The sequence below is a fragment of the Convolutriloba macropyga genome, chromosome 5 (assembly GCF_964194025.1).
Source record: "Convolutriloba macropyga chromosome 5, txConMacr16.3, whole genome shotgun sequence".
NCBI lineage: Eukaryota > Metazoa > Xenacoelomorpha > Acoela > Convolutidae > Convolutriloba > Convolutriloba macropyga.
Genome location: NC_134472.1, coordinates 62,518,330 through 62,545,252, shown reverse-complemented (window position 1 = coordinate 62,545,252; position 26,923 = coordinate 62,518,330). Strand labels below are relative to the sequence as shown.

Genomic DNA, 26,923 nt, shown 5'->3' with positions numbered 1-26,923 from the left:
CGAAATTAATACGTGCATAATAATAACGAACTGCGTATAATGTAAACATCAACCAAAAACTTGTTCTCATTGCGTTTTTAGGAATTACGTGCTTTGTAAAGGGGTCTACTACTTTGATTTTCCTGAAAAATGTTGCAAATGAGGTTGTTGATGTATTGTACTAGGTACGTAATCATGATCATAAGTAACCTTTGCAGAAGGGAGCACAACAATAATATTTGGGGGGTGCCTAAGTTTCGGCCATATAGGACTGGGGGGGCGCTAGCGGAAAAGATCCGGTTTGCTTGTTATCTGTTGATATGAGTATACTAAATTATTTCTAATCGCCGTAGGAGTTCGTAGTATAAAAAAGGATAAATAGGTCAGGAAAAATTCAAAAATAGCCAAAAATTGTCAAAATTAAGTCCGGAAAACGCATGACTTCTCAATTCAACTAACTAACTGAAGAAGCAAAGAAACTGAAGCGAAGATTTCGTCGCAGTTCATTCCGCAATACAACCAGACAAAAAAAACCGACAGAAATTCGTCCGCAAATTATCAAAAAAGCCGTGAAATCAACAGCAATTCATCGTGAAATTTATTCGCTCAAAAAGCCTAAAATCCGTCCCAAGAACCATTGATGTGGCCTCGACTGGTCATATATAGAATTTGTATATTTAGGACGGAGGTCGATCCTTATCACAACTCCACAAGTCTTCTTAGTGGAATAAACAAATACTGTAAAGGCTAGTAATTTCACAAGCCTATTGCTCTTAAATGGAAAGCAGGGTTATAGCAAGCCCTTCATTCAATCTTAAAGTGAAGATTGAAGCGTTATAGTTCTTCGCTCAATCACGAACAGTTTAAAATATAAATACGTTTCATGTATGCCTATTTTGAGTGATATACTATGATTCTCAATTATGTTACTTGCAATTAAATAGAACGGTTACTCTAAGAGTGGGAATCACTCCAGGTTCTCAATTCAAGTAACCATATGCTGGGTCAACTAACAAACAAGAAAAGCAAAGAAGCTGAAGCGAAGAGTCTATACTTGCTTCAACCGTCTAATCTACTTGAGTTAACATAGCTATCCAAATCTTCTACGAGCAGGCCATCATGCGTCCAGAGTATCCTCACTATTATTCTCTTGGAAGGAACCCGGCTGCCGGTTAATAAACCAAGGATCCCGTCTTCTTAGGGATACCAAATGAAAACCAATATTTACTCATTCAACCTTTCTTATCAATTTAAAATGATTTCGGTGGTTTTAAAGTCAGAATTTATTTTTAGGTTGGGCAAATTTCAAGGTTGGTTTTTCATGAGCTGAGAAATTGCACGATTCCTGCCAACCATTGATCATGGTAGCCAGCTCTCACAAAAAATATATTATGCCTACTTTTGAGAAAAAAGAAGCTCAGATTTAATAAAATGCAATTTTGTGGTGAAAAAAGTTGAAGTTGAGATAGGTTTTTTATGAGTTTCAGAGTAAGAGGTGAGAAGTTTTGCAACTCTTTAAACAATGATGAGAAAATAACTGTCGTTGAAAATCTGATGCACTGGCGGGCTTTCAAAAGTTTGTCCAAATAGCTCATTGTGCAAGGCGATTGTAAAGAACTAATACGATTTAAGAGATCTCAGATAAGATTTAAGAGATCTCAGTGGCTCCTTTAACTGACGCTTTTGTCCTTTAACTGACGGAGGCAAAATGTTTTTTTTTTGCCTCTGTATTCCTTTTATAGAATGTTTGCTAAATTTCTTATGTTGCTGTTTGCAACACAACAGACTGATTCATATTTTTAGAAATTTGACAAAATGGTTTTAAAACTTTGAGTAGCTTTTCGAATCAGTTATCCAATCTCATCAGTGAGGTCATGCATTGTCTTCGAGTTGAAAAAAGATTCTGATATTCATAGCAAAGCAACAGTTATAAGATGCGCAAGGTTAGAAGTACCTTAGAGTCGGTTTTAGAGTCTTGTAATTTCTTGCACTTAAAGTTGATTTTGTTCCAAATGTAACAATTGCTACCGTTAAATTTTCCTGAGATTATATGATTTTTTACATAACTGTCGGCTTTCTTTTTTCTCTGTGTATTTCTACTTTGGTTTACTTCGGGCTCGCCTGAAACTCTCCTCATAAATATGAAAGGTTATCATTTGCGTGACGGAATTTTGCACCAACGTGAGCTTAACTTTTTCTCTACTGGAGCCAAGCTTACTAATAAAAAGCGAGCGCAGTCAGGGGAAATTAAACAGCAGATTCAAAATAGCATGACAAGCACAATTTTAACGCTTATTTCTAATCAAAGCTCTACAGAATTCTTCAGTTTGACAAAATATTTAGAAGCTAGTTTTAAAAATTGAATATAACACAAGTGGAACTTAAACCGGAACTAGATCTACTTTCACTGTCACCAGATTAGTGTTGCATTTATATACGGCTTAAGAAGTACTTTCGCATCAGATTCTTTACGGTTGAATTGCGACGAATTCTTGCACTTGTTCAGAATATTAAATTGCTCAACACAGGTACGTTGCATCCTATGACGCCAACAAACTGAAAAAGTGATGTTATGTAAAACAACTCACACTATGTTGAAATCGATACCTACAGCCAATGAGGGATGCAGGTTTGACATGTACAACCACGTGAATAGCACTAGAAGAAGAGCCAGAAAAACTATCAGAACTCAGTTTAATTTCGAGCGATTTCGCTCAGATTATTTCAACGGGATGCACGAAAGCAATGTACTAGCTGTCGGGGAACCGTTCAGTTGCTGGCGATTTGTTTTCTCTCAAATAGGATTTGTCCTGTTGGCCGCACATTGAAGGCCAGACCGTTGATGGCTTAGAGACATCGAATCTCATTCAAATTATGCTCGCAAACACGAGTTTGTGCTTACCCTAATTTTCATGCGCCGAAAAATTTTTCTAGCTTACGATTATCCTTGAGATGCGTGTAAATTTTACTGACCAACAATCATCTGCAAAAATTGCGATCCACGGCACAAGAAATTCTTAAGGAGGGCAATTTACTTTGGGTGACCGGAGGCTGTGATAAGCAAGGATATTGTAATCTATCTCAAATGTCAGATATCATCAAAGACGGTGCGATTCGATCGACAGAAGCTCGAACAAACGACGGAGTTAACAAAAGAGCAGTAGGGAGCGCTCTCGTGCACTACCGATACAAAATGATCTTTTCACGATGAAGAACACGGCCAGCGATGTTGCAGCCAAGCTTGCTAAAAAGGAAATTCATTCAAGGACAAAACAAACAGCAGAAGTGAAATAACCGGAAATAAATAGTCTTTTTAAGATTACTGTCAATTTATTCACGTTTGTAAATGAATTTAATAACTACTATCAATATTTCAAAAAAATACTTGAATTGGAACTCAAACTGGACGTCGATCTACTTTTACTAACACGATTACCTGATTAGGTTTACAACGTATATACGACTCAGGAAGTATGTTGCAAGTTCGCATCAGTTTCATTTGTTTGCACAATATAATCCACGGTTCCTCAGGCGTACGTGACTTCTTACGTACACCAATTCTACGCTGGAAATTGACGTTATGGGAAACCAATCACATTCTGTCGAGGTCATTATCTACAGCCAAAAAAGTGTAATTTTGTCCTTTAGAAAAAGACGTGCAAAACCACGTAACTAGCAGTAGAAGGACAACTTGGAAAACGACAAAAACCAGTTGAATTTTTACAATTGTGTCATATTACTTTGACATACTTGAGCAGTTTTTTGCTGGTTGTTTTGTATTGTCTCTGTTAAAAATTTTGGAGTGATTGTATAGTTTATTTTAAATTTGAATTTTTGTTAGAAGAATAGACTTCAAAAAAACCTCCAAATTTTACAACGGAGGACGAAGTTTGTAATCAATTGAGTTACAAAACGGATAAAAAGTTAATTCTTAATTCTTTGATCATTCGATTGCCTCAATTGATTGCGATTACATGGGTGATAGATATCTGACTCCATTGAAAGAGAAAAACAGTTTACAAAGATTGCACATTTAATAAGGTTCTTTATGAAAAAAAGATGTAGCACCTAAACAAAGTTTGAGTTTCTTATTCGAACACCTAATAGTTGTTCTGTGGTATTTCATAATCACGAAGTTTATAATTCCCCTGTCTGTTGAAATTTTGTAGGATTTAAAAAAGCAAAAATTTCAGCGAATGTTCTGTTATTTGTTTTTTCTGATTTTTGATTTGTTCAAGCTACTTAATTTGGTATTAAAAAAAACTGAACCATTTTTTGTTGGGACCAAAGTTTACACTATAGGGGATGATACAGTTTGCAAAAGTTACCTGCAAAATTGTAATACGAGGACAGATTTGAAGACGTGGAAACGAAGTGGAATTTGTAAAGTTTTCCTTATCATTGATATGAGAGTAGCAGTTACAATATATGCATTGAATTTTCGCCAATGGCTTCAAACTTATATGGGAAGCATATATGAGTTAAATTAAACTACCAGTTTCTAGGTTTAAAATGTAACTAGTTTTGAATGTAATCTGTACTTTGACGGCGGATGGCTGTTAATTTTTGCGTATTGTTCTGGCCGAACTAGGGGATCGTACGTATTGTATAGAAAAAAATTAACATAGCCTGGAAAATAGCCGCCGTTGGCGCACTTGATGCACATCGGTGTTAAAACAGAAAAAGAAAACTTATAACATAATAACTGACCTATTTTTTTGTTCTTTTTTCACTGTCAAAAAGAATTTTTATTTGGCGTGCAGTTTCAGATGGATTCCTAAAAACATTAATTCAATTTCTAAACTGAAAACTATTAAGCTTAACACTGATATAAGCTGATGGGGCTAAATTGGTTTACCTCGCTGTTTTTAATTATGTTCTTTTGACATTGACCGAATTCACTACATTGCGTAATTCAGTGCGTAGAAAAATTTAAAATCCATTCAGTTGAAACAGAGAGTTAGATAAGTCAAAATTCAAGCATGAAAATTTTGACTTATGTAAAACAAAAAACGTAATCAATAGGTATATCGATTAAAAAACAAAACAGGACAAGTCCTGACATACAATTCAAAAAAAAAGTTTCCTTGACTAAACAAAAAACTATACCTAGAATGGACTATGGATGAAATTGAGAAAAAGCATTTAAAAGAAATTGGCGGATCAATAATCGAAATAAATTCTAAAATAAAGTCGAAATTCCGCATGTGAACAAAAAACCAACTAGCGAGAATGCTAATTATTGTTTAAACAATACATCATTTTCTCACTCTACTTTAAAATGGAGCACAAAATTTCACCCCGCCAAACCACTAGCTTTTTTGCTCGACTTCTTGTTTGGGCGTAACCAAAACCTTCACTCCTCTTCAAAAATTAAGAAACGTTGTGAACAGATCTTAAAATATAGCCGGAGGAATCCAGAAGCGACTCGCACAAAAATTTGGCCACCTAACTGACTTAATGGACCACCTACTGAATCATATTAACTATATTAAAACCAAAGGGAAAATTAAGAATTGAAAACTATCTAAAAAACTGGATAAAGTATCTGATTTAAAAATCTCTGCAACAGAGGACTCCAAAACAATTATTAGCGAAATATCTTGTCAAACTGATAATTACAGGTAATTGGAAGAAACATTAAATAAGAAGCAAGCATTTGATTAACTAAAAAAACCTTTAGAAATGGCATTATTGATTTCAGTGAAAAGTGAACTGTCTAAACTTCAAAGAAATTTTCCAAGGATCACATCTAAAATATATCTAAATTAAAGATTGCACAAGAAAAACTCAATCGAGAAGCACAAACGCAGAAGAGGGAAACAATTATAAAAAGAAAATCGGACAAAATTTGCTTAAAGTTAATCAAATATCTGTAACAAAACAATTCTGAACTAATAATTATTAAATGGAATTATGGCCAAAAACTGAAAAAACTAACTTAGAACAAAAAACTCCCCAAAGTCTTTAAAATTTGTTATACAACACAAAAAGTGCTAATATGAGTGTCCAATACTGAAAAACTTAAAAAAAGAACTCAAAATTCGAAATAAAGGTTTATGATTTGCTTCAGATAGTAAAAACGCACAATTACTGGTTTAGATGATATAGGCAAACACTTTTAACTGACGAATTGGAGCTTGCTTCAATAAAAAAAAGTTCCTTTAAAAAAGCCGCACGAGGTCAAAAAGTTTTGCTCACTTAGTGCAAATTTTTTCACACTTACTTTTTTTGCTCTCTTTTGAAGGCCGGTATCAACAAAAACGTCAATCTCTTTTCTCTTCACTTGACATTTTTGTTAAGCAGCAAAGGAAAACCACATTTTTTGCACGTGCGACATTGACTTTTACATCCTTATTTAGAACAACTGGATCGATTAAGAATTTAAAAAAATAGATCACCATAACTCCTCTTCGAGTCGTAAAAAAGACAGCGCACCAATACAATACAATTCAAACTCTTTGAATTGTAAAAAAGGAGAGCGCCAAAAAGGAGAGCGCCTAAATAATATCCTTTGAGAGGCTGGCGGCGGCTATTAATGAATTCCAAGAAGTTCAAATTTATCCTTGTGTGTAGAAAAATTTTATAGAATCAGGCTATAAAATGGAGCAAATTTGCTTGGATCATCTGATCAGAGCCTCTTATAGCGCACGGGACGGGAGAGGTGATTGTTCTGGAGCTAATAGGATCTGGATCTCAATTCGGACAATTGAAATTCTGATTAGTGGTCTGTAATAAATGTGGTTTGAACTTGATACGGGTTCAATTTGTTATAGTCTGGATATTTTAGATTTGCCCTAATCTTCATCTGTCTGCTGCTGAGTGTGATCAGCTCAGCCGAGGTGGAAAGAAGAGAAAACAAACAACACCTCCAGAAAAACAAACAACAACAGCTGAAAACAACATTGACAACAAAAATCAGCAGCATCAGTCCAACTACGCCTGCATCATCGCAATCATACCCCTCTCTCAAACCTTCTCAGGGAACAGGTAATAACTATAATATTTGGTGATATATGTTTACATGTTTTTATATGTTTACATGCTTCTATAAGGATTGGTTTTCAATGATGACAGCAATAGCATCATTCATAAGTATGCTTAGTAAACTTTAGTTTTGAAGCATACAAAACTAGACTAAGCAGGGATGATGGGCTGCGGGAGATATTTTTTGTTGATGATAGAGAGAAAAATGATATATCAAATAGAGAATAAAAAGAATCAGCCATTTATTCTGAAAAAAAACTTTGACTTTCCAGTTTACATATTGTAGAAAAAAATAATTATTCTAAGCGTTAGTTTTAGACTATCTCGCAGGAAATTGAATAATTTTTGCAAAACGGTTTTTTTCTTGCGTTCTTGCAAGATGAAAGTTTATCATCCATGAAATTTACAGAAAGCAAAATTCGAGATCAAATTTCATGGTTCGTGCCAGCTCTTTCCTTATTTGGTATGTAAATTGTAGTGTCCAAATCTGAGTCTAACTTTGACGAGGAGGGGGAGTTGGAAGTGCCTGATGACCGTGAACAACTATATACACAAATCAATTCTGATTATGGTGAAATGGACAATGCAAGCGACGAACCAACAAGTTTCTCTGAAGAGGCCAACAAAATTCTACACAAATTGGTGAGACACCATTTTTTTCAACCATTGATCAATTGCGCTTTCTAAAGTGTGCTTATCAACTTCCAGAATGATAATTTGTTTATCCCCACCACTAACACAGATTGAATAAAAGTTTTAGAATACACTGTGGAGCCGTGAACTGGTTGCGGTGCCAGACGGACACCCAGACACTGCTAGACCAAAAATGCTTATGTTCAGACTTTCGAGCGTTTTTCGATATTTCCAGAGTAACTAATTACGCGCGCCGCCCCCCTTGTGCGTTCATGATCTTCGGTCTGGAGATATTTGATTCCAGAAAAATTTTGATTCCGACTCGCTATTTGATTCCGACTCGTCATAGATATAATATTCAAGAATATAAAAGTTGCATCCATGGAGGGCAAATTTTTGTGCAACTTCTTTTCATGATATTCAAGATACCAAAAGAAAACAACAACAGTCTGTATGACGAAAGGTCCATGAAAAAATTCTGCAATAAGTTGTCATTTTTCAATTGTTCAAGATTTTGACTATATTGTTCAGGATGTCGGTTATTCTTGGCTATTTTTTGTTTGCAAAAACGGTTAAGAATGGTCTCTTGGCTTCAATGGGGCTCGTGTTAGTAACTAAATAAATCTAAGCAAGAAATATACCAAAATGCGTCATTTTTCTTAGCCAATCAGAATCGAGTATTTAAATTACGTATAGAATTGCGTCTAATATACACAAAAGGTTCCGGAAAAGTTCGTATAACCTAATTTTAAGTAAATAATACAATGATATGTATCAAATAAGGCGGTTTTCGGCTTAATATTTTTAGGTTCTTTAGACGATTGTTGATCGACTATGAACCGATTCTGACGTCAAAAAACATCAGACAAAAAACCAGTAAAAGAGCATCAAAAACCTTGCCGTCTAAACTCTCACTTGTTGCTATGTACGTTATAATACTAATACGTTGTCGAATTGAACGCTTAATGCTTATACGTTGTTGATTTGTACGTTTCGGAGTTTATATATATTGTCTGCATTGAATCTTCCGAACTTCTGTTTTTAGCAGAGTTAATATTAGTGCCGCTCCCGGCTAAGTACATCAAACTACATCTGACTTGGCGAGCGTCGAAGCAGTTGATCAGAAAATATTCAATATTTCATTCTGCCTAACAAAATTATTCCTATTACACACAATGCTAAGTTATTTGAGCTGTTACTTTTGGTCCTCTGACTCTGTAGGGAACTCAAACCCTACTGATAATGTTGAGATTACTACCGCTCATGTGGGTGAAGCAAAAAAGAATTTGTGCTCTGCCGAAACAACATGGGTTCTGGTTAATCGGGAAGCTGTTTCCCATTTCATGTGCGATTCGAGGGGCCAGGTGCCAGCTTCTCCCAGAACACCGATGTTGAGAAAAAACTGAGCCCAGTCGATGGAGATGCATACAATCAAAATTGAGTGGATGCAAAAAACTGTAAGACAGAAACAAAACACACATGAACTAAACTCGTTATTGCATTAGCTAAACTTTTAAATTTAGACGGCAAACTCCAACCCCTAAAAGGAATGTAATACCTTATTATTAATACCGGATTAGCTCATCGATAAAGATAGTCCGTCACCAATAACCGCACAAACATAATTTTTGAGACGAAAAAACATCGATTTCGAAAAACTTTTGGTCGAATTGTCGAAAATTTGTAAAATGTGATTAAGTGGGATCGTATATCAAAAAATTACCTCTGATATAGAGAAAACCGAGAAAACATTATGCTAAATTGTTCAATTTTGAAAAATTTTGGTCAATTTTGATGCAATTCTGAAAACTTTAGAAAATCAATACCGAATAATGATAAACCGTATATTCAAGCTTAAAACCATCCATTTTACTGGATTACCGTTCCGTAATCAAAAATTTGCAAAAAATTGACCAAAATTTGGAAAAATTGGACAAATGCATCAAATTTTGACAAATTTGTCAAAAAAAAATAATTCCAGCAAGAAGGTTCGTTAATTGAGTGAAACTTATTACACAGAAAAAGTTGTGAAAATTTTCACAACCTCCGGCCTACAAAAACTATCGAATTCCCATAATTTTTCTCGTCGCTCGTTTATATACCGTTTTTCGTCCGCGTTCTTTTCGTTCTTTATCTTTCCAATTCTCCGTGTTCCGTTTTTTTCCAATAACGTCGCTCTCCCAAAACTTCGCTTTTCGTTTTCTTCGCTACTTTTCCGATTTTCGATGAAGTATGTCATATGTGATGAAGTATGTTGTTGCTTTTGCTGTAGTAAGTTGAGTATGCTAGTATGCTGGTTTGTTGTTTAGGTCTTATAGCTTTCTAGGGTGTGACTTAAGTTTATTCTCGAGTTATGGCTGGATTGTCCTGGACTTTTTCAACTTTACTAATTTACTAGCCCCCCTGTTGTAGTATATTAGTTTTTGCTGCTGTATGTTTGCGTGTAACTGTATGATTGTTAGTTGGTTTGGTTTGTTGCCTTCTAGGGTGTGACTTAAGTTTATTCTGGAGTTTTGGCTAGATTGTTTCTTCACTTTCCCAGCCTTCATAGACTACAAAAGCGCTGCATATTAATTAACTTTTGCTGTAGTTTGTTTAATATTATTGGTATGCTGATTGGTTGTTTAGGTTTGATTAATGCTAGGGTGTGACTTAAGTTTATTCTGGAGTTACGGCTAGTAAATTCGTTGCTCTTTTCATCCATTTAGTATACTATTGCTTTGTGGTAAATTAGTTCGTTATTTGTATATATTAAGCCCCATAATGACTTGTGCTAGTTTGCCTCTTGCAGTAGCATCTCTCCTCCTTCCTAGGGTGTGATTTAAGTTTATTCTGGAGTTACGTCTAGTTTGTTTGGTTGAGTTTGTTGCTGTAGTCTGCTAGCATAGTACTTCCCGACCTCCCCGCTCGTTGCTTAATCGTCTCCCGCCCGTTCCTTTCCGTATTTCCGTTTCGTTGCGCGCTACTCGCTCAACCCCTACGTTCTGTCCGTCTCGTTTCCCGTTTCTTCGTGCGTCGCTCGTTCAGCGTTTCCGTCCCGTCCGTTGCGTTACCCGTTTACTACCCGCGTTTTCTCCAGTTCCATTCCGTTCCCTGCTGCGTTGCAAGCCGTTCGCCCATCCTTTCCGCCCCGTCCGCTTCGTTTCCCGTTTCGTCGTGCTTCTTCCATCCAGTCCTCTTTCCCCGGTTGCATGTATTCCTGTTTTGTCTCACGTTGCTTTCAAGCACGTTAGACGCCCTCTCCACTTTGTTACTCACTTTGGCCGATTAATTCATCACTCGGTAACTTCTTTTCTGCTCTTCGACGTCTTGATTATCAAGTCATCGTCGTTTGGGTTCGGTATAACCCTCATTCCACGTGTTTGGTTGGAAGTTACTCTACATTGATAAATTAGCCATTTCAATATCATGGCCGAACAGCAAGAAAAATTGAAAAAGCTCTTTAGGGCAAGATCTAATCTCGAATCTGAGTTATGTAACATCCATATGGACATCACAGATGCCATAGATCGTCAAGACAGGAGGGTTAAAGTTGAACGCTTGGATTCTAACTTGAAGGATGTTTTCAGTAAACTAGTGCAGAAGAATGAAGAACTATTTGACTTAGCCAGTAAAGCGGAGAACCCAGATTCAATTTACCCTGTCCTTGAGCAATGGTTGGATGATTAAACCAAGAACAATGATAAATTCTTGCTTGCGGCTAGAAGCTATATTGACTCAGTTTCTGACCGAGACACCGTATGTGAGGGCGTTAATCCTCAAGGCCAATCTAAGAGAAGTTCACGCCGAACAACATCAACAATGTCTAGCCAGCGTAAACATGAATTTCTCATGGCAAAACTAAAACGCGAAGAGGCCGAGAAACAAGAACAAGCTGCCATGCGCCTCGCTAAACAAAAACACGAAATTGCCATGAGAAAAAAGGAGCTTGAAATACAAATGGAACAGATGGCACTTCAAGAATTGGAGGAAGACCACCGCCAGCGTGTTGCAGCAGCTAAATTAGATGAGGCTGATTTAATGGATAATCACTCATTGTTTAGTCTACGCTCAAGTGAACTGAATTTGTTTAAAGATAGGGGATCAGATAGAAGTCAGGGACTTGTTCAGGATTGGGTAAATTCGTTTCCAGCAGGTAATTCAAGTGAGTTAAACTTTTCTCGTCCTGGTTCAGCAACCGCCGACCCTCCTGTTAAAGATACTTCCCCTAGTAATCCTCCAGAAAACCCAAGTAATGTTGCCGATAACTTAAATCATCTTGAAATGCTTTCTCAGTACACACGGCCAAGAGTTGCAATTTCTGTTGCCCAGCAGGAAGCTTTGTATCGGGAATATCGCCAGGCTCAACTGCAGCAATCACTCATTGATCAAAGGGCACATAGTCCCTCAGGCAGTGGTGACGTGAACCAAGTACCAATCGACGGACAAAATGTCGCACTCCCACCACCTCAACCACCTATGCAACCTCCTCGGCCACCGACACCCGTTATGGCACCAACGAACTTCATTTTTGTACCTGATTTTTCAGCAAACCCACAGGTAAATCAGTTCTTGGGTCCAAAAAGCTCCACTGTACCTTGTCAATTACATATGTCGAAGCCTCATAATCCGCAACAACTGAATCCACCTCAAAGTAACATTACACACCAAACACAAATCCCTATTGCCCATTCCCCGCATAAGGTCCCTCCACCTCTAAACCCACTCTTGAACCCAACTCCCGTAATCCCGCCTCAACAATTATTTAATCCTCAGCCTCCCGTGATTCCGTTGCCCATCCCAGCGAGCACAGCAACATACCTACCAGTCCCAAACATTCAACAGCAAAACTTTGTCCAATCGCCTCAAACCCGCCTGGTACCGTGTCCTACAGCACAAAAATCTCCCCTGAACTGTAACCTTGATCTAAACTTGTGGAGTTTTCCTCAGGATAAGCCCCCAAATGTAAACCAGGCGACAAATAATGCTACCATCTTCAAAAATGTTCAACCGTACCTACCCCCAAGCACAGCTAACCCTGCTATCAGCCATGCCACCTTGCAAATGAGTGCACAACATAATCCAAATAGCAACTACGCAGCTAACTGTAGCATCCCTGTTAACCCCTTTAGTACAACTACTAACATCGCGCCACCTTTCGTCACGCCGGTTATACATCCAACATACGGGCATACTGCTCCGATACCATTGTGTTGGAGTGGCCCACCGCATCCCACGCTCCAACGCCACCATCTGAAAATGCAAGCTTGATTAAGGCATTCACTGACGCCTTATCTAGCAAGAGGAATGACCCACTACCCGAATGGAAATTGTCACAATACAGTGGGTATCCTCTACAGTGGCACGAATGGTATGGTCAGTTTAAAAGCGCAATTGACTCTCAGTCCTTAACTGATGATGTAAAATTGACATACCTTAAGAACCTCGTAACAGGTAAAGCTAAAACAGCTATAGCTGAGTTCGCCTACTGCGGCGCAATGTCAAAAAACGCACTGAGGACCTTAGAACGTAAATTTGGCCAACCACAGGCGGTTGTAAGTGCACATTTGGACAAACTCAACAGCTTTCCACCACTGAAGATGCACAATAGCGATAACATCATTAACTACTCGGGGTGCATTTCAAGTCTTGTCGGGGTATTTAAATCGGTGTCATATGATTCGGATTTAAAGAGTGCTGCGCTTCTCAACACTGCCGTACAGAAGCTACCACCCAATATGAAGGAGTCATGGTCACTCTTCACGGTCAAAAAGCATTGGGTGAAACCTACTCTTCTTGATTTCAACGATTGGTTAAAAGAGAAGGCCGAAGCGCACGATTTAATGAAGAATACCGCAACTAAAGCAAGGACTGAGGATACCAACAACTCAGTAACAAGATCAAAAGTTGCTTCAAAGGCATTTGCTGCAAATACGCAACAGAAGAGTAACCCTAAGCCGCAACAGAGATCTCCGTCAACATCAATCTCTAGTTGCATTGTATGCAAAGGCAGCCACCGGTTGTGGGAATGCCGTGTCTTTAAGGAAAAGACCCCCACGCAGAGAGCCAAGGTCGTGGCTGATGCAAAGCTCTGTTTCTCTTGTTTGCGTGATAAACACATGTTTAGGCAATGCCCAGGTCCCCGTAAATGTAGGAAAGATGGTTGCAACAGCTCCCATAACACCTTACTTCATGGAGCTGAAAGGGTTTTTCCAGCTTAGCCCTCAACAAACAAGAACATCGATACTTCGAAGTCGAACGCAGGTACAAGTAGGCCATCTACGGGTCAACAGCAACCAAGCAAAACAACCACTTTGTCATCCGTGACGGATGTTAAAGGCCTCCTTCAGGTCACGGAACTGAAGCTTTCTTATTCTTCTGGCACTAGTACTACGGCGTTGGTTTTATGCGATACCGCTTGCAGTAACTCTTGGGTGTCCGATAGTCTCGCAGCTAGACTCGGTTTGCAGGGTACTGCATTAAAACTGACCGTCAAGGGTATAAACACGGAAGAACTCATAGACACAAAGGTGGTTCAATTGACTGTGACACCTCATAAAGACCAAGACTTCGTAGCATTCACTGTGCGTCCCTACGTGAGGGAAACATTAAACGTAGGTTCCGGCATCATTGACGTCAAGTCCATGCAAGAAACTTACCCACATTTGGCAGTTCTAGATCCAGTAAGATATAGCTATGGAGAAATTAAGATGATACTTGGACAGGATGTCTACCATGCCATCCGCCCGTTAGAGTATTTTTCAGCCGACGAAAAGTGCCCACCGTTCGCTGTCCGCTTACCCATAGGTTGGGTTTTAAGTGGCCCACTCCCGTCAAGTTCAAGTTTAGTGTCGACGTGTTTCAAAACCAATATTGAACAGGATTTTGAATTAGCTTGTCAGGTTAAATCTTGGCATGATATGGAATCGTACGGCGCGTTCAAGCAAGTTGACCCACGATCCGCAGCGGATGCTCGCGCGCAGGAAATACTAGAAACAACAACTTTCCATGACGGCCAAAGATACGATGTCGGTATGTTATGGGCTGATGACAACGTCCAGCTCCCGAATAACTACTTTTCATCACTGGTACAGCTCAAATCTCTCGAAGAGCGGCTCTCGAGGGCTACATCATTGAAAGAAAATTATGCTAATACCATCCGTGAAGACTTGGAAAAAGGTTACTTGATTACAGTCCCTGATGCTCACAAGGTCGAGCAGTGGTCAGATAAAGAGTGGTACCTACCACATCATCCCGTAATCAACCCGAACAAACCGGGGAAAGTGCGTAGGGTTATAAACGGTGCAGCAAAATTTCACGGTACTTCTTTGAATAAATCTTTGCTCACTGGCCCCGACCTGCTCCAAAACCTAATCCATGTACTACTTAGGTTCCGTCAACATCAATTTGCCGTGTCCGCAGATATCGAGGGTATGTTCCTCCAAGTGGGTGTCCCTGATTGGGACCAGCCATCACTGCGTTTTTTGTGGCTGGAGGACCCCACAACAAATGTTGTAGTGTATCAATACACGCGCCATATATTCGGGGCTAAAGACTCGCCCACATGCGCTAACTATGCACTGCAACGCACGGCCCGAGACAATGTTAATCAGTACCCGGAAGCAACCAAAGCCGTCCTAGAAAACTTCTACATGGACGATTACTTGGATTCGGTGGAGTCACCTGAGAGGGCTCTCAAAAGACCGAAGGAGTTGGTACATCTTCTCCATCTAGGTGGGTTCAAGCTTACTAAGTTTGTAAGCAACGTACCAAATCTGGCTGATCGAATTGATGGGTCAACTCAGTCTACCGAACCAAAATTAATTGCCTCATCTAAGGAGGATTCTTCGCACGTGCTTGGGTTGAAATGGGATCACAACAATGATACTCTAGTTGTGAGTCGGGGTACCTTGGGTACAGTACCTAAGTCTTTAACACAACGCTTGGTATTGAGCCTAGTGTCTAAGGTGTTTGATCCCATCGGCCTAGTGGCACCATTTACTGTTGGTGCCCGATTGTTACTAAAGGACATCTGGCGTGTCAGCAGGCAGCACTGGGATGAAGAATTACCAAAAGACACTGTTGAAAGTTTCCTCGAATGGAGTGTAGAACTACCCAAGCTTGCAAAAATCACTAAACCGAGGAGCTACTTTTCGGGAAACTTTAAACACCTGGAACTACACATATTTGGCGATAGTTCCCAAGAGGACTTCAGCGCTGTTGCATTTCTCCGAGCTCAGGCAAACACGTCTAGTGGGCCAAAAACAGAGCTTGCATTTGTCCTGGGTAAAGCTCGCGTAGCACCTATGAAGGTGATGACAATTCCAAAGCTAGAGCTGCATGCTGCTTTACTGGCCGCTCGGTTGAAACAAGATATCTGTCGAGCCCTTACTGTGCATGTCAACAAAGTTTATATGTGGACTGACAGCACTACTGTCTTGCAGTGGCTCAACTCCACAAACAAGCAGCCAATATTTGTTGCAAACCGCGTATGCGAGATTTTAGAACACACTAGCGTTGACGAATGGAACCACGTTGCCTCAAGCGATAATCCAGCAGATGCCGGTACTCGTGGTATGTCCGCTGAGGGTTTGGAATCAAGTAGCTGGGTGAGGTGTCCAGATTTCTTAAGAACCAATGAATTCCCGTTCGAACCAAAAATCGAAGTAGTTAAAAATATCAAACTTGGTATAGTAACTAAGGAAACTGAGGAAACCAATACATCATTGGCCGCATCTGTAACCAAGTCAACTAAGGAACCACCCCCGCAACTAATCCCCTTGATAAGTACAGTTCTTATCAGAAGTTGCTACGGATAACAGCGTACGCACTCCGCTTGTTATCTTCTCACGAATGTTACCGTAATGCCGATGGTAGCATCATAGACCCCACGGAGCTTGACGAAGCCGAGCGTCATCTCCAGTATCTTGTGCAAGGGGGGTCATTCAATGCAGAGAGAAAAATTCTCCTCAAAAACAAACCCGTTAAACGGAGTAGCCGCATTGCTCCGTTATCTCCTTTTATTGGGCCAAATCGTCTAATCCGATCGGCCGGCCGCATCAAACGGTTGGTCGAAGTTGACTTTGATGTAAAACATCCTATCGTTCTTGACGCACGCCATGCATTTGTAAAGTTGTTCCTCAGGCACACCCACGTTAAACATCATCATCAAGGTATTGACTACCTGAGGGCTAAAATGCAAGAACGTTATACCATCCTTAAGTTACGATCCTCACTGCGTTCAATTAAATCCAATTGCGTCACGTGCAGAATGTTCCGCGCTGCCACTATTCAACCCATTATGGCTGACCTCCCAGTAGAAAGATTCGCATACCAGTCTCCTCCCTTCACGAACACCGGGGTCGACTACTTCGGCCCGTTTTATGTTACTGTACGTAGGACTACCGAGAAGAGGTGGGGTTTCCTCTTCACATGCTTAACTACTCGTGCCGTTCATGTCGAAATTGTTCCTTCCATGGACGCCAGTTCGTGTGTAATGGGAGTGGAGCGTTTTGTCTCCCGTCGAGGTACACCTGCCATCAATTGGTCAGACAATGGCACTAACTTTGTTGGCGCGGAAAAAGAACTACGCGAGAATATCGAGAAGTGGAATACCATCAACATCGCCGTCGAACTTGCCCACAAAGGCATTAAGTGGAGGTTCAATCCGCCCAGTGCGCCACACCAAGGTGGCATCTGGGAGAGGCTAGTATGTAGTTTCAAGCGCGTACTTTACACAATCCTTGGAACGCGTCGCCTCACAGATGAGATTTTAAGTACCACTTTTTGTCTGGTCAAACATGCACTTAATTCACGTCCGCTAACGCCCGTAAGTGCCGACCCGTCCGACCTAGGCGCATTAACACCTAATCACTTTCTCCTCGGTAACCAAGCACGTAGTCTTCCTTCCATCATTGGTGTAGATGAGTTTGATCATCGTAAGCGTTACGCCCGCGCGCAGTCTTACGCTAACGCTATATGGTCTCGTTGGATCAGAGAGTACGTACCAGCGCTGAACCGACGTTCCAAGTGGCAGACGCCTGCCGAGCTTGACCTAAAGACCGGTGATTTGGTATGGGTAGTTGAAGAGACCAACCCAAGGGGTTACTACCCCACTGCTCGGATTACTGAACTCCGTTACGGTTCCGACAGCGTCGCGCGCTCCGCCGTCCTGCGCACGTCTACCGGATCGCTCGTTCGCCCGCTTGTAAAATTAGTACCCATTCTCCCAGCATCTTCTTCTGGGCCGGAGGATGTTAGTAACTAAATAAATCTAAGCGAGAAATATAACAAAATGCGTCATTTTTCTTAGCCAATCAGAATCGAGTATTTAAATTACGTATAGAATTGCGTCTAATATACACAAAAGGTTCCGGAAAAGTTCGTATAACCTAATTTTAAGTAAATAATACAATGATATGTATCGAATAAGGCGGTTTTCGGCTTAATATTTTTAGGTTCTTTAGACGATTGTTGATCGACTATGAACCGATTCTGACGTCAAAAAACATCAGACAAAAAACCAGTAAAAGAGCATCAAAAACCTTGCCGTCTAAACTCTCACTTGTTGCTATGTACGTTATAATACTAATACGTTGTCGAATTGAACGCTGAATGCTTATACGTTGTTGATTTGTACGTTTCGGAGTTTATATATATTATCTGCATTGAATCTTCCGAACTTCTCTTTTTAGCATAGAGTTAATAGCTCGAACTGGACGTCCGATGACATTTCTCATCAGATGCCCTTTGTTTCCGCAGTTTATTGAGAACTGTCAAAACATTATTTTATTGTGCAAACGGATTTATCAGACTTCTAAAAACTTTGTTTCGTATATTGCTTTTCATCTTGGCCTGTTTTTGCTTTGCTGCTGCAAATTTCTGCGGCAGAAAAGTTCACGTCTAAAGCCCAGTTTAATGAGTTGAGCTGGGTATTTTTAGAAATAAAACAATCTTGTTTTCTCCTCATATATTAAAACAATTTGCTTACTCACGTGAACAAAACAGCGCTAATTTAATTGAAGAAAGACTCTTCCACCTGGGACAAGAGCGCGGAAACTCCAAATTACTTTCAGTTAAATTAATTTAGCATTAAAACATTAAGGCAGACCTAAAATGATATTGGTTGACTTTGCACTCGCGGAATTTGGTTACGTTCAAGGGCGGAATTCAGGCTACATCCTTTGCAGACCGAAATCCCTCAAAAATTAATTTCCCAATTTTTGCTGAAATACGTTCTTATCAAAAACTGAATTTGATTAACAAATCCGGTAACTACGGTACCTGAACTCCACAGTGGGTGTAATTAAATTCCACATTTTGTTACTAAAATCCACGTCTTTGCTCTCAACTGGGCTTAGGTGCAATCGATTCTTTAAGAAGAATAAAACCCTGAAACTTTATTTTTTAAAATCTTAACAATACTTTTTTTCAATTTGCATCTTTCGATTTATCGAAACGATGATCAATTTTATGCAACCTATACCCTATTAAAACCCCTATTCAGTTGGGTCTTGCACATTATATCCCCCTCCCTTTGACATTACTAACCACATGGTATTTTGCTCGACCCAAAAAAATTATGCTAGCTTTTTGCTCAACTGTTTGAGTGTTTTCATAAGTCCAGGCTTAGACTAGGGCAACGCCAATTTCATTTTAATATAATTAATCTTTGAATGTAATATATAATCAGTTATAATGTAATAAAATAAATCTCACTTGTTGTTTGTCTATAGGAGATAGTGTTGATAGTGATCTTCAGTGTGGATTTGGTATTGAGAGTGTGGAGTGCTGGATGCAGAAGCAGGTTCCAGACACTTCTGGGCAGACTCAGATTCATAAAACAACCATTCACATTCCTAGGTCAGACTGTGAACAATTTTAGTCAGAACACTGAATCTACATTAAATCATCAGCATCATCACAAAATGATACCACATGACAACTGCTGCATTAATGCTGCGCTTTATAAACCGCTTTTCCCACTTTCGTTTGGCACGTAATTTCTGTGTCTCGAAAGTTTAATAATAGATGTTTCTAAACATACCCGGGTCGAAACGGGATGGTTGATTTATGAGATCAAAAATTTCTTACAACTAACCAACATAAAATTTCTTGAAATTTTACTGTTCGACAAAAAGAAACAAATTATATGAGAATCCCATCATCCATGAGGTTCACGATTCTGTAATTACATGTAAGAACTGCCAGATGCCGAGGTGTAGTCTGACAAAAAACAGTCTTCACATGGCCACAATTTAATGATGGAGGACCTCTCCAAATAGAGTGAGGTTTCATTAACGACCAATGTTTTGTCTTAGTAATTGTTGACTCGCGCTCAGGCTGGATAAATGCCATCCCGCTGAAAACATGACATCTGAAACCGTCAAACTATATCGTAGTAAAATCCGTGCAAGATTTTGGAAACCTCAGAACTTATTATCTGACAACAGTTACGAGTTTATTATTAGTTGCTTTAGTGATCTATAACAGTGGTGTTTTTATGATCTTTTATAATTAGTGATCTATAACAGTGGTGTCTTGTACGGGAATTAGAAAAACGAAATCACCAGTGTATCATCGAAGAGCTAATGGAATAGCTGAGTGAAAAATTCACACAGACAAGAAGGTACCTCATGCGTGGAGTCCTAACATTAACGTTTTCTCTGGAGCCTTCTTGCAGAGGGCACTGACGACATTTCGCAACACTTTAAAAACGAGAGGGGAACCTCCTGGCTGTCGAATTACTACAAGGACGCAGAGTGAAACTACCGACTTTTTCCATTTGTGTTAACTCATTTTGTTGAAGACAGATGAAAAGACAGCGACTGTTCCGGTAACTTTTGACGCCTGGAAGTGACTGGGCATTTTATATAGTGAACGACTATCATATTGCGGGACGACTACAAAAAAGAAATAAGAAAAACTGAACCACCAGTGATGAAGATTGAAGCAACTATGTGATAGTTTGTGATATTATAGAAAAACAAGGAAGTTTTCTGTTTTTTGAAGTGTCACAAAGCGAAATAATAACTCGCCTGATTAGCTCTAAGGCTGGGTCGATAAGTACGGGGCACAAAAATTTATTCTATATGTAATTTTGTTTCTGGCACTATCATTTTTCTATTGATCAATCAATCTGATATCAAAAGTTAAATTTTTTTTGCCTTTAAAGGGCTGAACTCAATTGTACTATGGCCATGCATATTTCTCATGAAAAATAACAAATTTAGAAAATCACATCCGGGATCTGGAACCGAAATTGATTCACATACCAATCAAGTGAATTATTTTTTATTTTTCCCCACAGATAAGTACTATAAAAATGAGCCAAATTTTTTAGATTTTCTTTTCCAATTTGAGTTTCAAATTCAAGTTGTTGAATTCTTTTGACCTGTGGTAGAGACTTTGACATCACGTTTTACGTGAGTCTTCAGAAGTAACTCTAAAAATTGGTTAAAATTTTGAACAGCTATGCTGTTCTCGATTTAACCGCGCTTAAGTTGATGTCAGAATCTCAGCTAATTGCAGATTAATTTTCAGATATGGCATAATAATGGTTTAGTTTGAGAAATAGTTGCAAAAGTTTTCGGTTTTTTCCATGCCGTGTTGTTGTTTTTTATTCGTGTGAAATGTGTCTATTAAGACTTGTCTTTGACTTGTCGAATTCGCTTTTTCTTTTTCAAAACTCTAATTTATCCAACAAAGGTTTGAAAATGGTTCCAAAACATAATATTAGTCTTAAGCCAGTTAATTTCTGAAAATTTGTTCTATTTTACCCATTTGCTAACTAATGAGGATGGAGACAAATCTGTTACGTGACATCTAAATTGGCATTTGTGTTCAGACATAATGATCTGTGTGATCAGTGTGGCCATAATAGTGACAGGGACAGAGAACAAGAAGGTATTCGCCACTTCCTCCCTCAGGGGACTGAGATTCCTGCAGATACTGAGGATAGTGCGCATGGATAGAAGGGGAGGCACCTGGAGACTGCTAGGAAGTGTCATATACCTCCACAGACAGGTTATCCCTTCTTCATAAAATATCCTTTTGGATCGTAAGAAATCGACGGTTAAATCGTTCTAATATTTTTTGATGACCATCCCTAAAAATTTTTGATGACCAACCCTAAAAATTTTTGATGACCAACCCTAAAAATTTTTGATGACCAACCCTAAAAATTGTTGTAACTGACTGTCTAAAAAGCCAACTATGGGCCTTGATTTCAGTTATCCTAGTTTCCTACTGCAATCCATATGCCTGATAAAAATGGATTTGTACGACTATCCAGATGTTTGTATGATGAACCCGAGAAATATTTTTGATGACCAACTCTGAAAAATAGGAAAAACTTAATTGTCCGTGAAGATATATGGTTTGTAAGTTGTAGAAAATTAAATAAAATTATAGAAACTTAATTGTTTCTACAATTTTACACAATTAAGTTTCTATAATTTTATTTAATTTTCTACAACTTACAAACCATATATCTTCACGGACAATTAAGTTTTTCCTATTTTTCAGAGTTGGTCATCAAAAATATTTCTCGGGTTCATCATACAAACATCTGGATAGTCGTACAAATCCATTTTTATCAGGCATATGGATTGCAGTAGGAAACTAGGATAACTGAAATCAAGGCCCATAGTTGGCTTTTTAGACAGTTACAAAGCTGAGATAAATTTCCATAGCCATTAACAAAGTGCCATGAAATATGGACCTTCATTTTTATTGTAAGTTCATTCTTTAAACATCAATTCAGTAAAAAGTGTAATGAGATTCAACTTAATCCCGTAACACAATAGGTAAAATAGAACAAATGCCACAATATAGACTACTTGCTTCAGCTCGTTTTTTTCTGCTAAGATATATAGGCAAAGAGCAAAAATATCAACTTCTTCAATTTTAACTTTATCTCTCTTGATAGGTCTATGAAACTTTTCACAACTTGTGTTTGTGACCTAACCTGGGTAACATAATACGGGTGTGTTGCTGTTTCAGGAACTGGTGACTACTTTCTACATTGGGTTCCTGGGTCTCATATTTGCCTCGCTCCTCATGTACAATTTGGAAAATACACCCCCCTCTACTCCCACCAGCGCACACTCATCTCATCCCAACTCACACACTTCACCACACAGCAACTATTCCACCACGTCCGGTGGAAGTGGAAGGGAGAGAGGTAGTGATCCGGAACCCCAATTCCAGACATACGCCGACTGTCTATGGTGGGGAATCGTAAGTCTACTTTTTCTAAGCTGTTTTTTAAACAAGTGAGCAAAAATGTGAAGGAGATTGATTGATTATCTACTTGTGGCCAAAAACAAACATTTGCACAGTCTTCATTAGAAGTAATGAAGCTACAATTGTCTGAACCTGCATTTTTTTTGCGAGATATTTTTTTTTAAAAAATGAGACTTGAGAGCGCCAACAAAATGAGTGCACTGATATTACACAGCTTGACCAGACAAAACTTAGTAAGGCCGTACTACGACGACTAAATCTTAGAAAAACCGTACTATGGCCTTGTTAGGTTTGTACGGTGCCGTACTACGGTTGTACTAAGATTTCTAAGGTGCCTCACTACGACCGTATTAAGATTAAGGTATTTTAAATATAATGATGGATGTAAAGTTGTCGGCAAATTGCAGCAAAGTTGCAGAGTTGTCGGCAAAGTTGCAGAGTTGTGAAACCGAATTTGGAGACTTTTTCCAGTATATTTGTGTGGGTTTCCCTCCGAATTCCTCTTACGAGCAGCGGACCGGCGACGGACGGCGGAAATGCAAAAACCTATTTGAGAAGTGATCTGAGCACTAGGCTAAAAAACTAGGTTCCAAAAATTCTCTCTAATAAAACAACTTTGGTGCACTTACTCCACGCAACCTAGTTATTTTTAACCCAAAGTTCTTATTTTTGCTTTTCCTCTAAACAAGCAGCACCATGAAAATTTGACTTGTAACCCACACAAAAACCTTACGTTATTGAGGTTACGTTTGGACAACTCTGAGACCCGATTGAAAACACCAGAACACGATTAATAAGCTATAAACATTTTTAAAAAATTTTAAAAATGCGAGAATCGTCTGACACATTTTGACTATTTTGCTACAACTGTAAGCCTAAAGACGATTTTTGAAGCAGAAAAAATATGAGAAAAAACATGCAGTTGAAATCTTGATAATCTTAGTACGACCTTATAAGACGGCGTACTAAGATTTGTCATTTTCAAACGGATTCGCAACTGGCTTTCATTCAAGATTTGTTTCTGCAAAACGTATCAAAATGAAAAAAAACAATGAGTTTAAATGTACTTTTGAGACATTAAATATGTGATAACGGCGAGTTTTCTTTTGAAATACGGCACCAACGAAAACCTATTACGGCTATATTCGGCGCCCTAATAATTTGTCTAAGGCGTCATGTAAGTCTTAGTAAGTTCATAAAGTTCATAACGCCGCGGGGTTTACCCAAATCGTCACCGGCAGTTCTGACCGACCTGTGTATCTCTTGCTTGTTTTCCTATGTTAACCCAATGAAAATGCAAAAAAATTGCGAAAAAAAGATACTTGTGCTTGATTTTAGGTGGTTTAAACCTTTGTTAATTGATATCAATTAAAAATTATCAAAAGTGGTTTAAGGGTTAATAATAAACCAAATAGGTCTCAAAATCATAATAATTTTTTTATTGTTTTGATCAGTCGGTCGGGAAATGGAAATTTTCTGAGGGATTTTTTAAAAAAGGTAATAAAACTGGTTAAAGTTTGATATTTTTGTTATACAAGGAAGGTTAATAAAATACCATATCGGTTCAAATTTACCAAAAAGTTTTTAATTGATTATAGGTGGGGAATTGGGATTTATATTTAATTTTAGGTGTGGACTTGGGTTTGACATCAGCGCACACTCCCAAAGCTTTTTCTAGCGGACATTTACGGGGATCTTTTTAGGCTAACAAGGGAAATTTTCTTATTAGTTTTCCATTTGGGAATTTCATTCTAATCGAAATGTATCACAATCAAATTATTTAAAATTTCAGTTGTTATTTTTTGAAAATTTCCTCCGTTTTGCGTCTATTTTTTGTGTCTATATACATGCGTCTTTTGACACATGTCTGGCCAGCTGTCTACTATCATTTCTCAAAAATGCTTCCATTCATCCTTAGTGAATACAGTCACGTTGACACTCTTCTAAATACCCTAAAAACAAAAATTTACCACGACTAATTTGTTGAATATGTTTCTCTTAAATTTTTAAAGTCAATAAACTTTCGACAATAAGATTTCACACGGGATTTGTTTTCTAATTGAGTTAATATGCATTTGAGTTTTCTGAGTTTTTTGCATTTTGATCCCACTGAATGCCTCCTTTGGGATGTTATTCTCAGGTGAGGTTAATAGTTTTCTTCGGGGATATTGTTTGGGTATGATGTTTTTCCGTCTTGGTGGTGTAATGCTGATTCCCGATCTACAATTTAATTGCGGATTCCCGACCTACGGAACAAATATGTTTTGTCAAGGAGATTTTTCTGCATAATGAACAGATTGGTAAATTTGTTTGAGCCCTTTATGTGTATTATTTTAAACCAACTTCTCGTGTTCGATAAAGAAAACTTTATATCACTTTTGCATGCTCAAAAGCGCGCAATAAATTAGACACAATTGCGGATTATAGATACATTTAATGCAAAAAGTAGATACCTAATCTAAGCAAAAAAGTTCGGATTTTTTCTGTTTCGCCCCCCCCCCCCGCCAGTGTTTTTACGCCCCCAATTACAAATTGCATGTTGTCATATAGCACGTCACTATGTATAAAAATAGCACGTGCGCCTGGGGCGTAAAAAATATAAGCTCTTTAAGCTGAGGGGCCAAAACAGATTAGATCCCAAAGTTCTACAATATTTGTCACCTAATTTTTAACTTGATAGAATCTCCATTTCGCAAAAACGGAGGAAAAAATTTGGAAAAATAGCTACTAAGCTAGTCTCCTAATTTTGCTCATTTTATGTATATATTTTGCAAGCGATTTTTACTAAGGTTGAAAATTTAGGGTATCCCTCTGCATCCTAATTTTTTGTCTATGGTGGTCAACCGAGTACCCTCGTGTCTTACAAGCAAGTTGATCGACTAAATGTAAGGTTGGCCAACATTAGTGAACAACAATTCGCTAATTACAGTCTTCAGTTTGCTACGAAGGTCATTTAACTCGGTTTGCCTCCTGATCCGAATACAAAGTGTAAATTAGTACTGAACAATTGCAAATACGAGTCCTATATTCGTTTTTGTTTTAGTTCGTTTTCCGGCTGGAAATTTGCAATTTGAATCAGGGAGTATTTTAAGTTAGAGTCCAGCTAAGTACTTATTTCGACTTCGTGGTTAGCAGAGGAAATCATGGGCGAAACTTTCATTATTTATTAAGAATATTATGGTGCCTCAGAAAGGTTACCAAACTTAGCAAAGCGCCGTATAAGGGCATAACAAGTGTTTTTGTAGCTGCCTTTTGATCGACTCTTCCTTATTAAAAATGATTTCAAATGGACCGCTCACCACCCACTCGAGGGGATCAGTTTCTGGGAAAAGAAGTCTATAGAAGGGGCATTGAAGAATCGTCATATTGCAAAAATCTGATATCTTGGTTTCTCGTCAATGTTTGTTGATGTTTATTAGGTGGTTCATAACCAAAACGACAGACAAGTTGTGCTAGATTAAATCTACTCTCATTTTGTCTTAACTTAATTGTTCCGACCCCTCTTGAGGGGGGAGGAACTATATACTCAAATGGGTTTTTTTTTTGTTCAGTCAATTTTCGCCGATCGATATATTCATCGTAGAGAAATGAGACTGGTATCATTAGAAAGCTCGTCCAGCGTAGAATATGGAATTAAAAACATTTTTTAAATTTTCGTTTTCAACAGGGAGTTATCGTGCTTTAAACTTCTGAAAAAAGTAGAGTGAATTCACGTTGTTTTATTCACATTTTCCGAAATTTTCGCATAATTTTTCGTCAACTTTGCTAAAATTTGTCGAAATTTTTAAGAATTGTGTCGTTGATTTTATTTTTAAGGACAAACAAGCCTTGTTGATTATTTTGATTTAATTCTTCGGTCAAAAACTCTGGATAAAGGTTTCAAAGTTCAGCCTTTTTCATCAAAAACAGCACGAAATAAGCTACTTTAGTCCACTTTGATAAAAAATTTGCAGGCACTACACCCCCAAACAACACTAATACACTCTTTTTAGAATCAGAAAATCAGAAGGGGGCTATTCCTACATCAACTTCCGCTGAGAGTGCTCTGTAATTAAAACTTTGCCGTTTTTTGCTAGCTTTACTTGTTTAGTATCAAAAA

General features: G+C 38.4%; 1 protein-coding gene across 3 annotated transcripts in view; it reads left to right on the top strand.

Moving 5' to 3' along the window:
* The window catches only part of LOC142340154 (potassium voltage-gated channel subfamily KQT member 1-like), a 103,319-nt gene that overhangs the window by 54,732 nt on the left and 21,664 nt on the right, over positions 1–26,923 (top strand). For all 3 annotated transcript variants that reach the window (XM_075390658.1, XM_075390657.1, XM_075390656.1), the window contains exons 3-7: positions 6,770–6,969; positions 7,445–7,608; positions 19,314–19,440; positions 21,425–21,603; positions 22,582–22,818. In XM_075390658.1, coding sequence (XP_075246773.1) covers positions 6,770–6,969; positions 7,445–7,608; positions 19,314–19,440; positions 21,425–21,603; positions 22,582–22,818 — 907 coding nt within the window. The remainder of the gene's footprint in view (positions 1–6,769; positions 6,970–7,444; positions 7,609–19,313; positions 19,441–21,424; positions 21,604–22,581; positions 22,819–26,923) is intronic.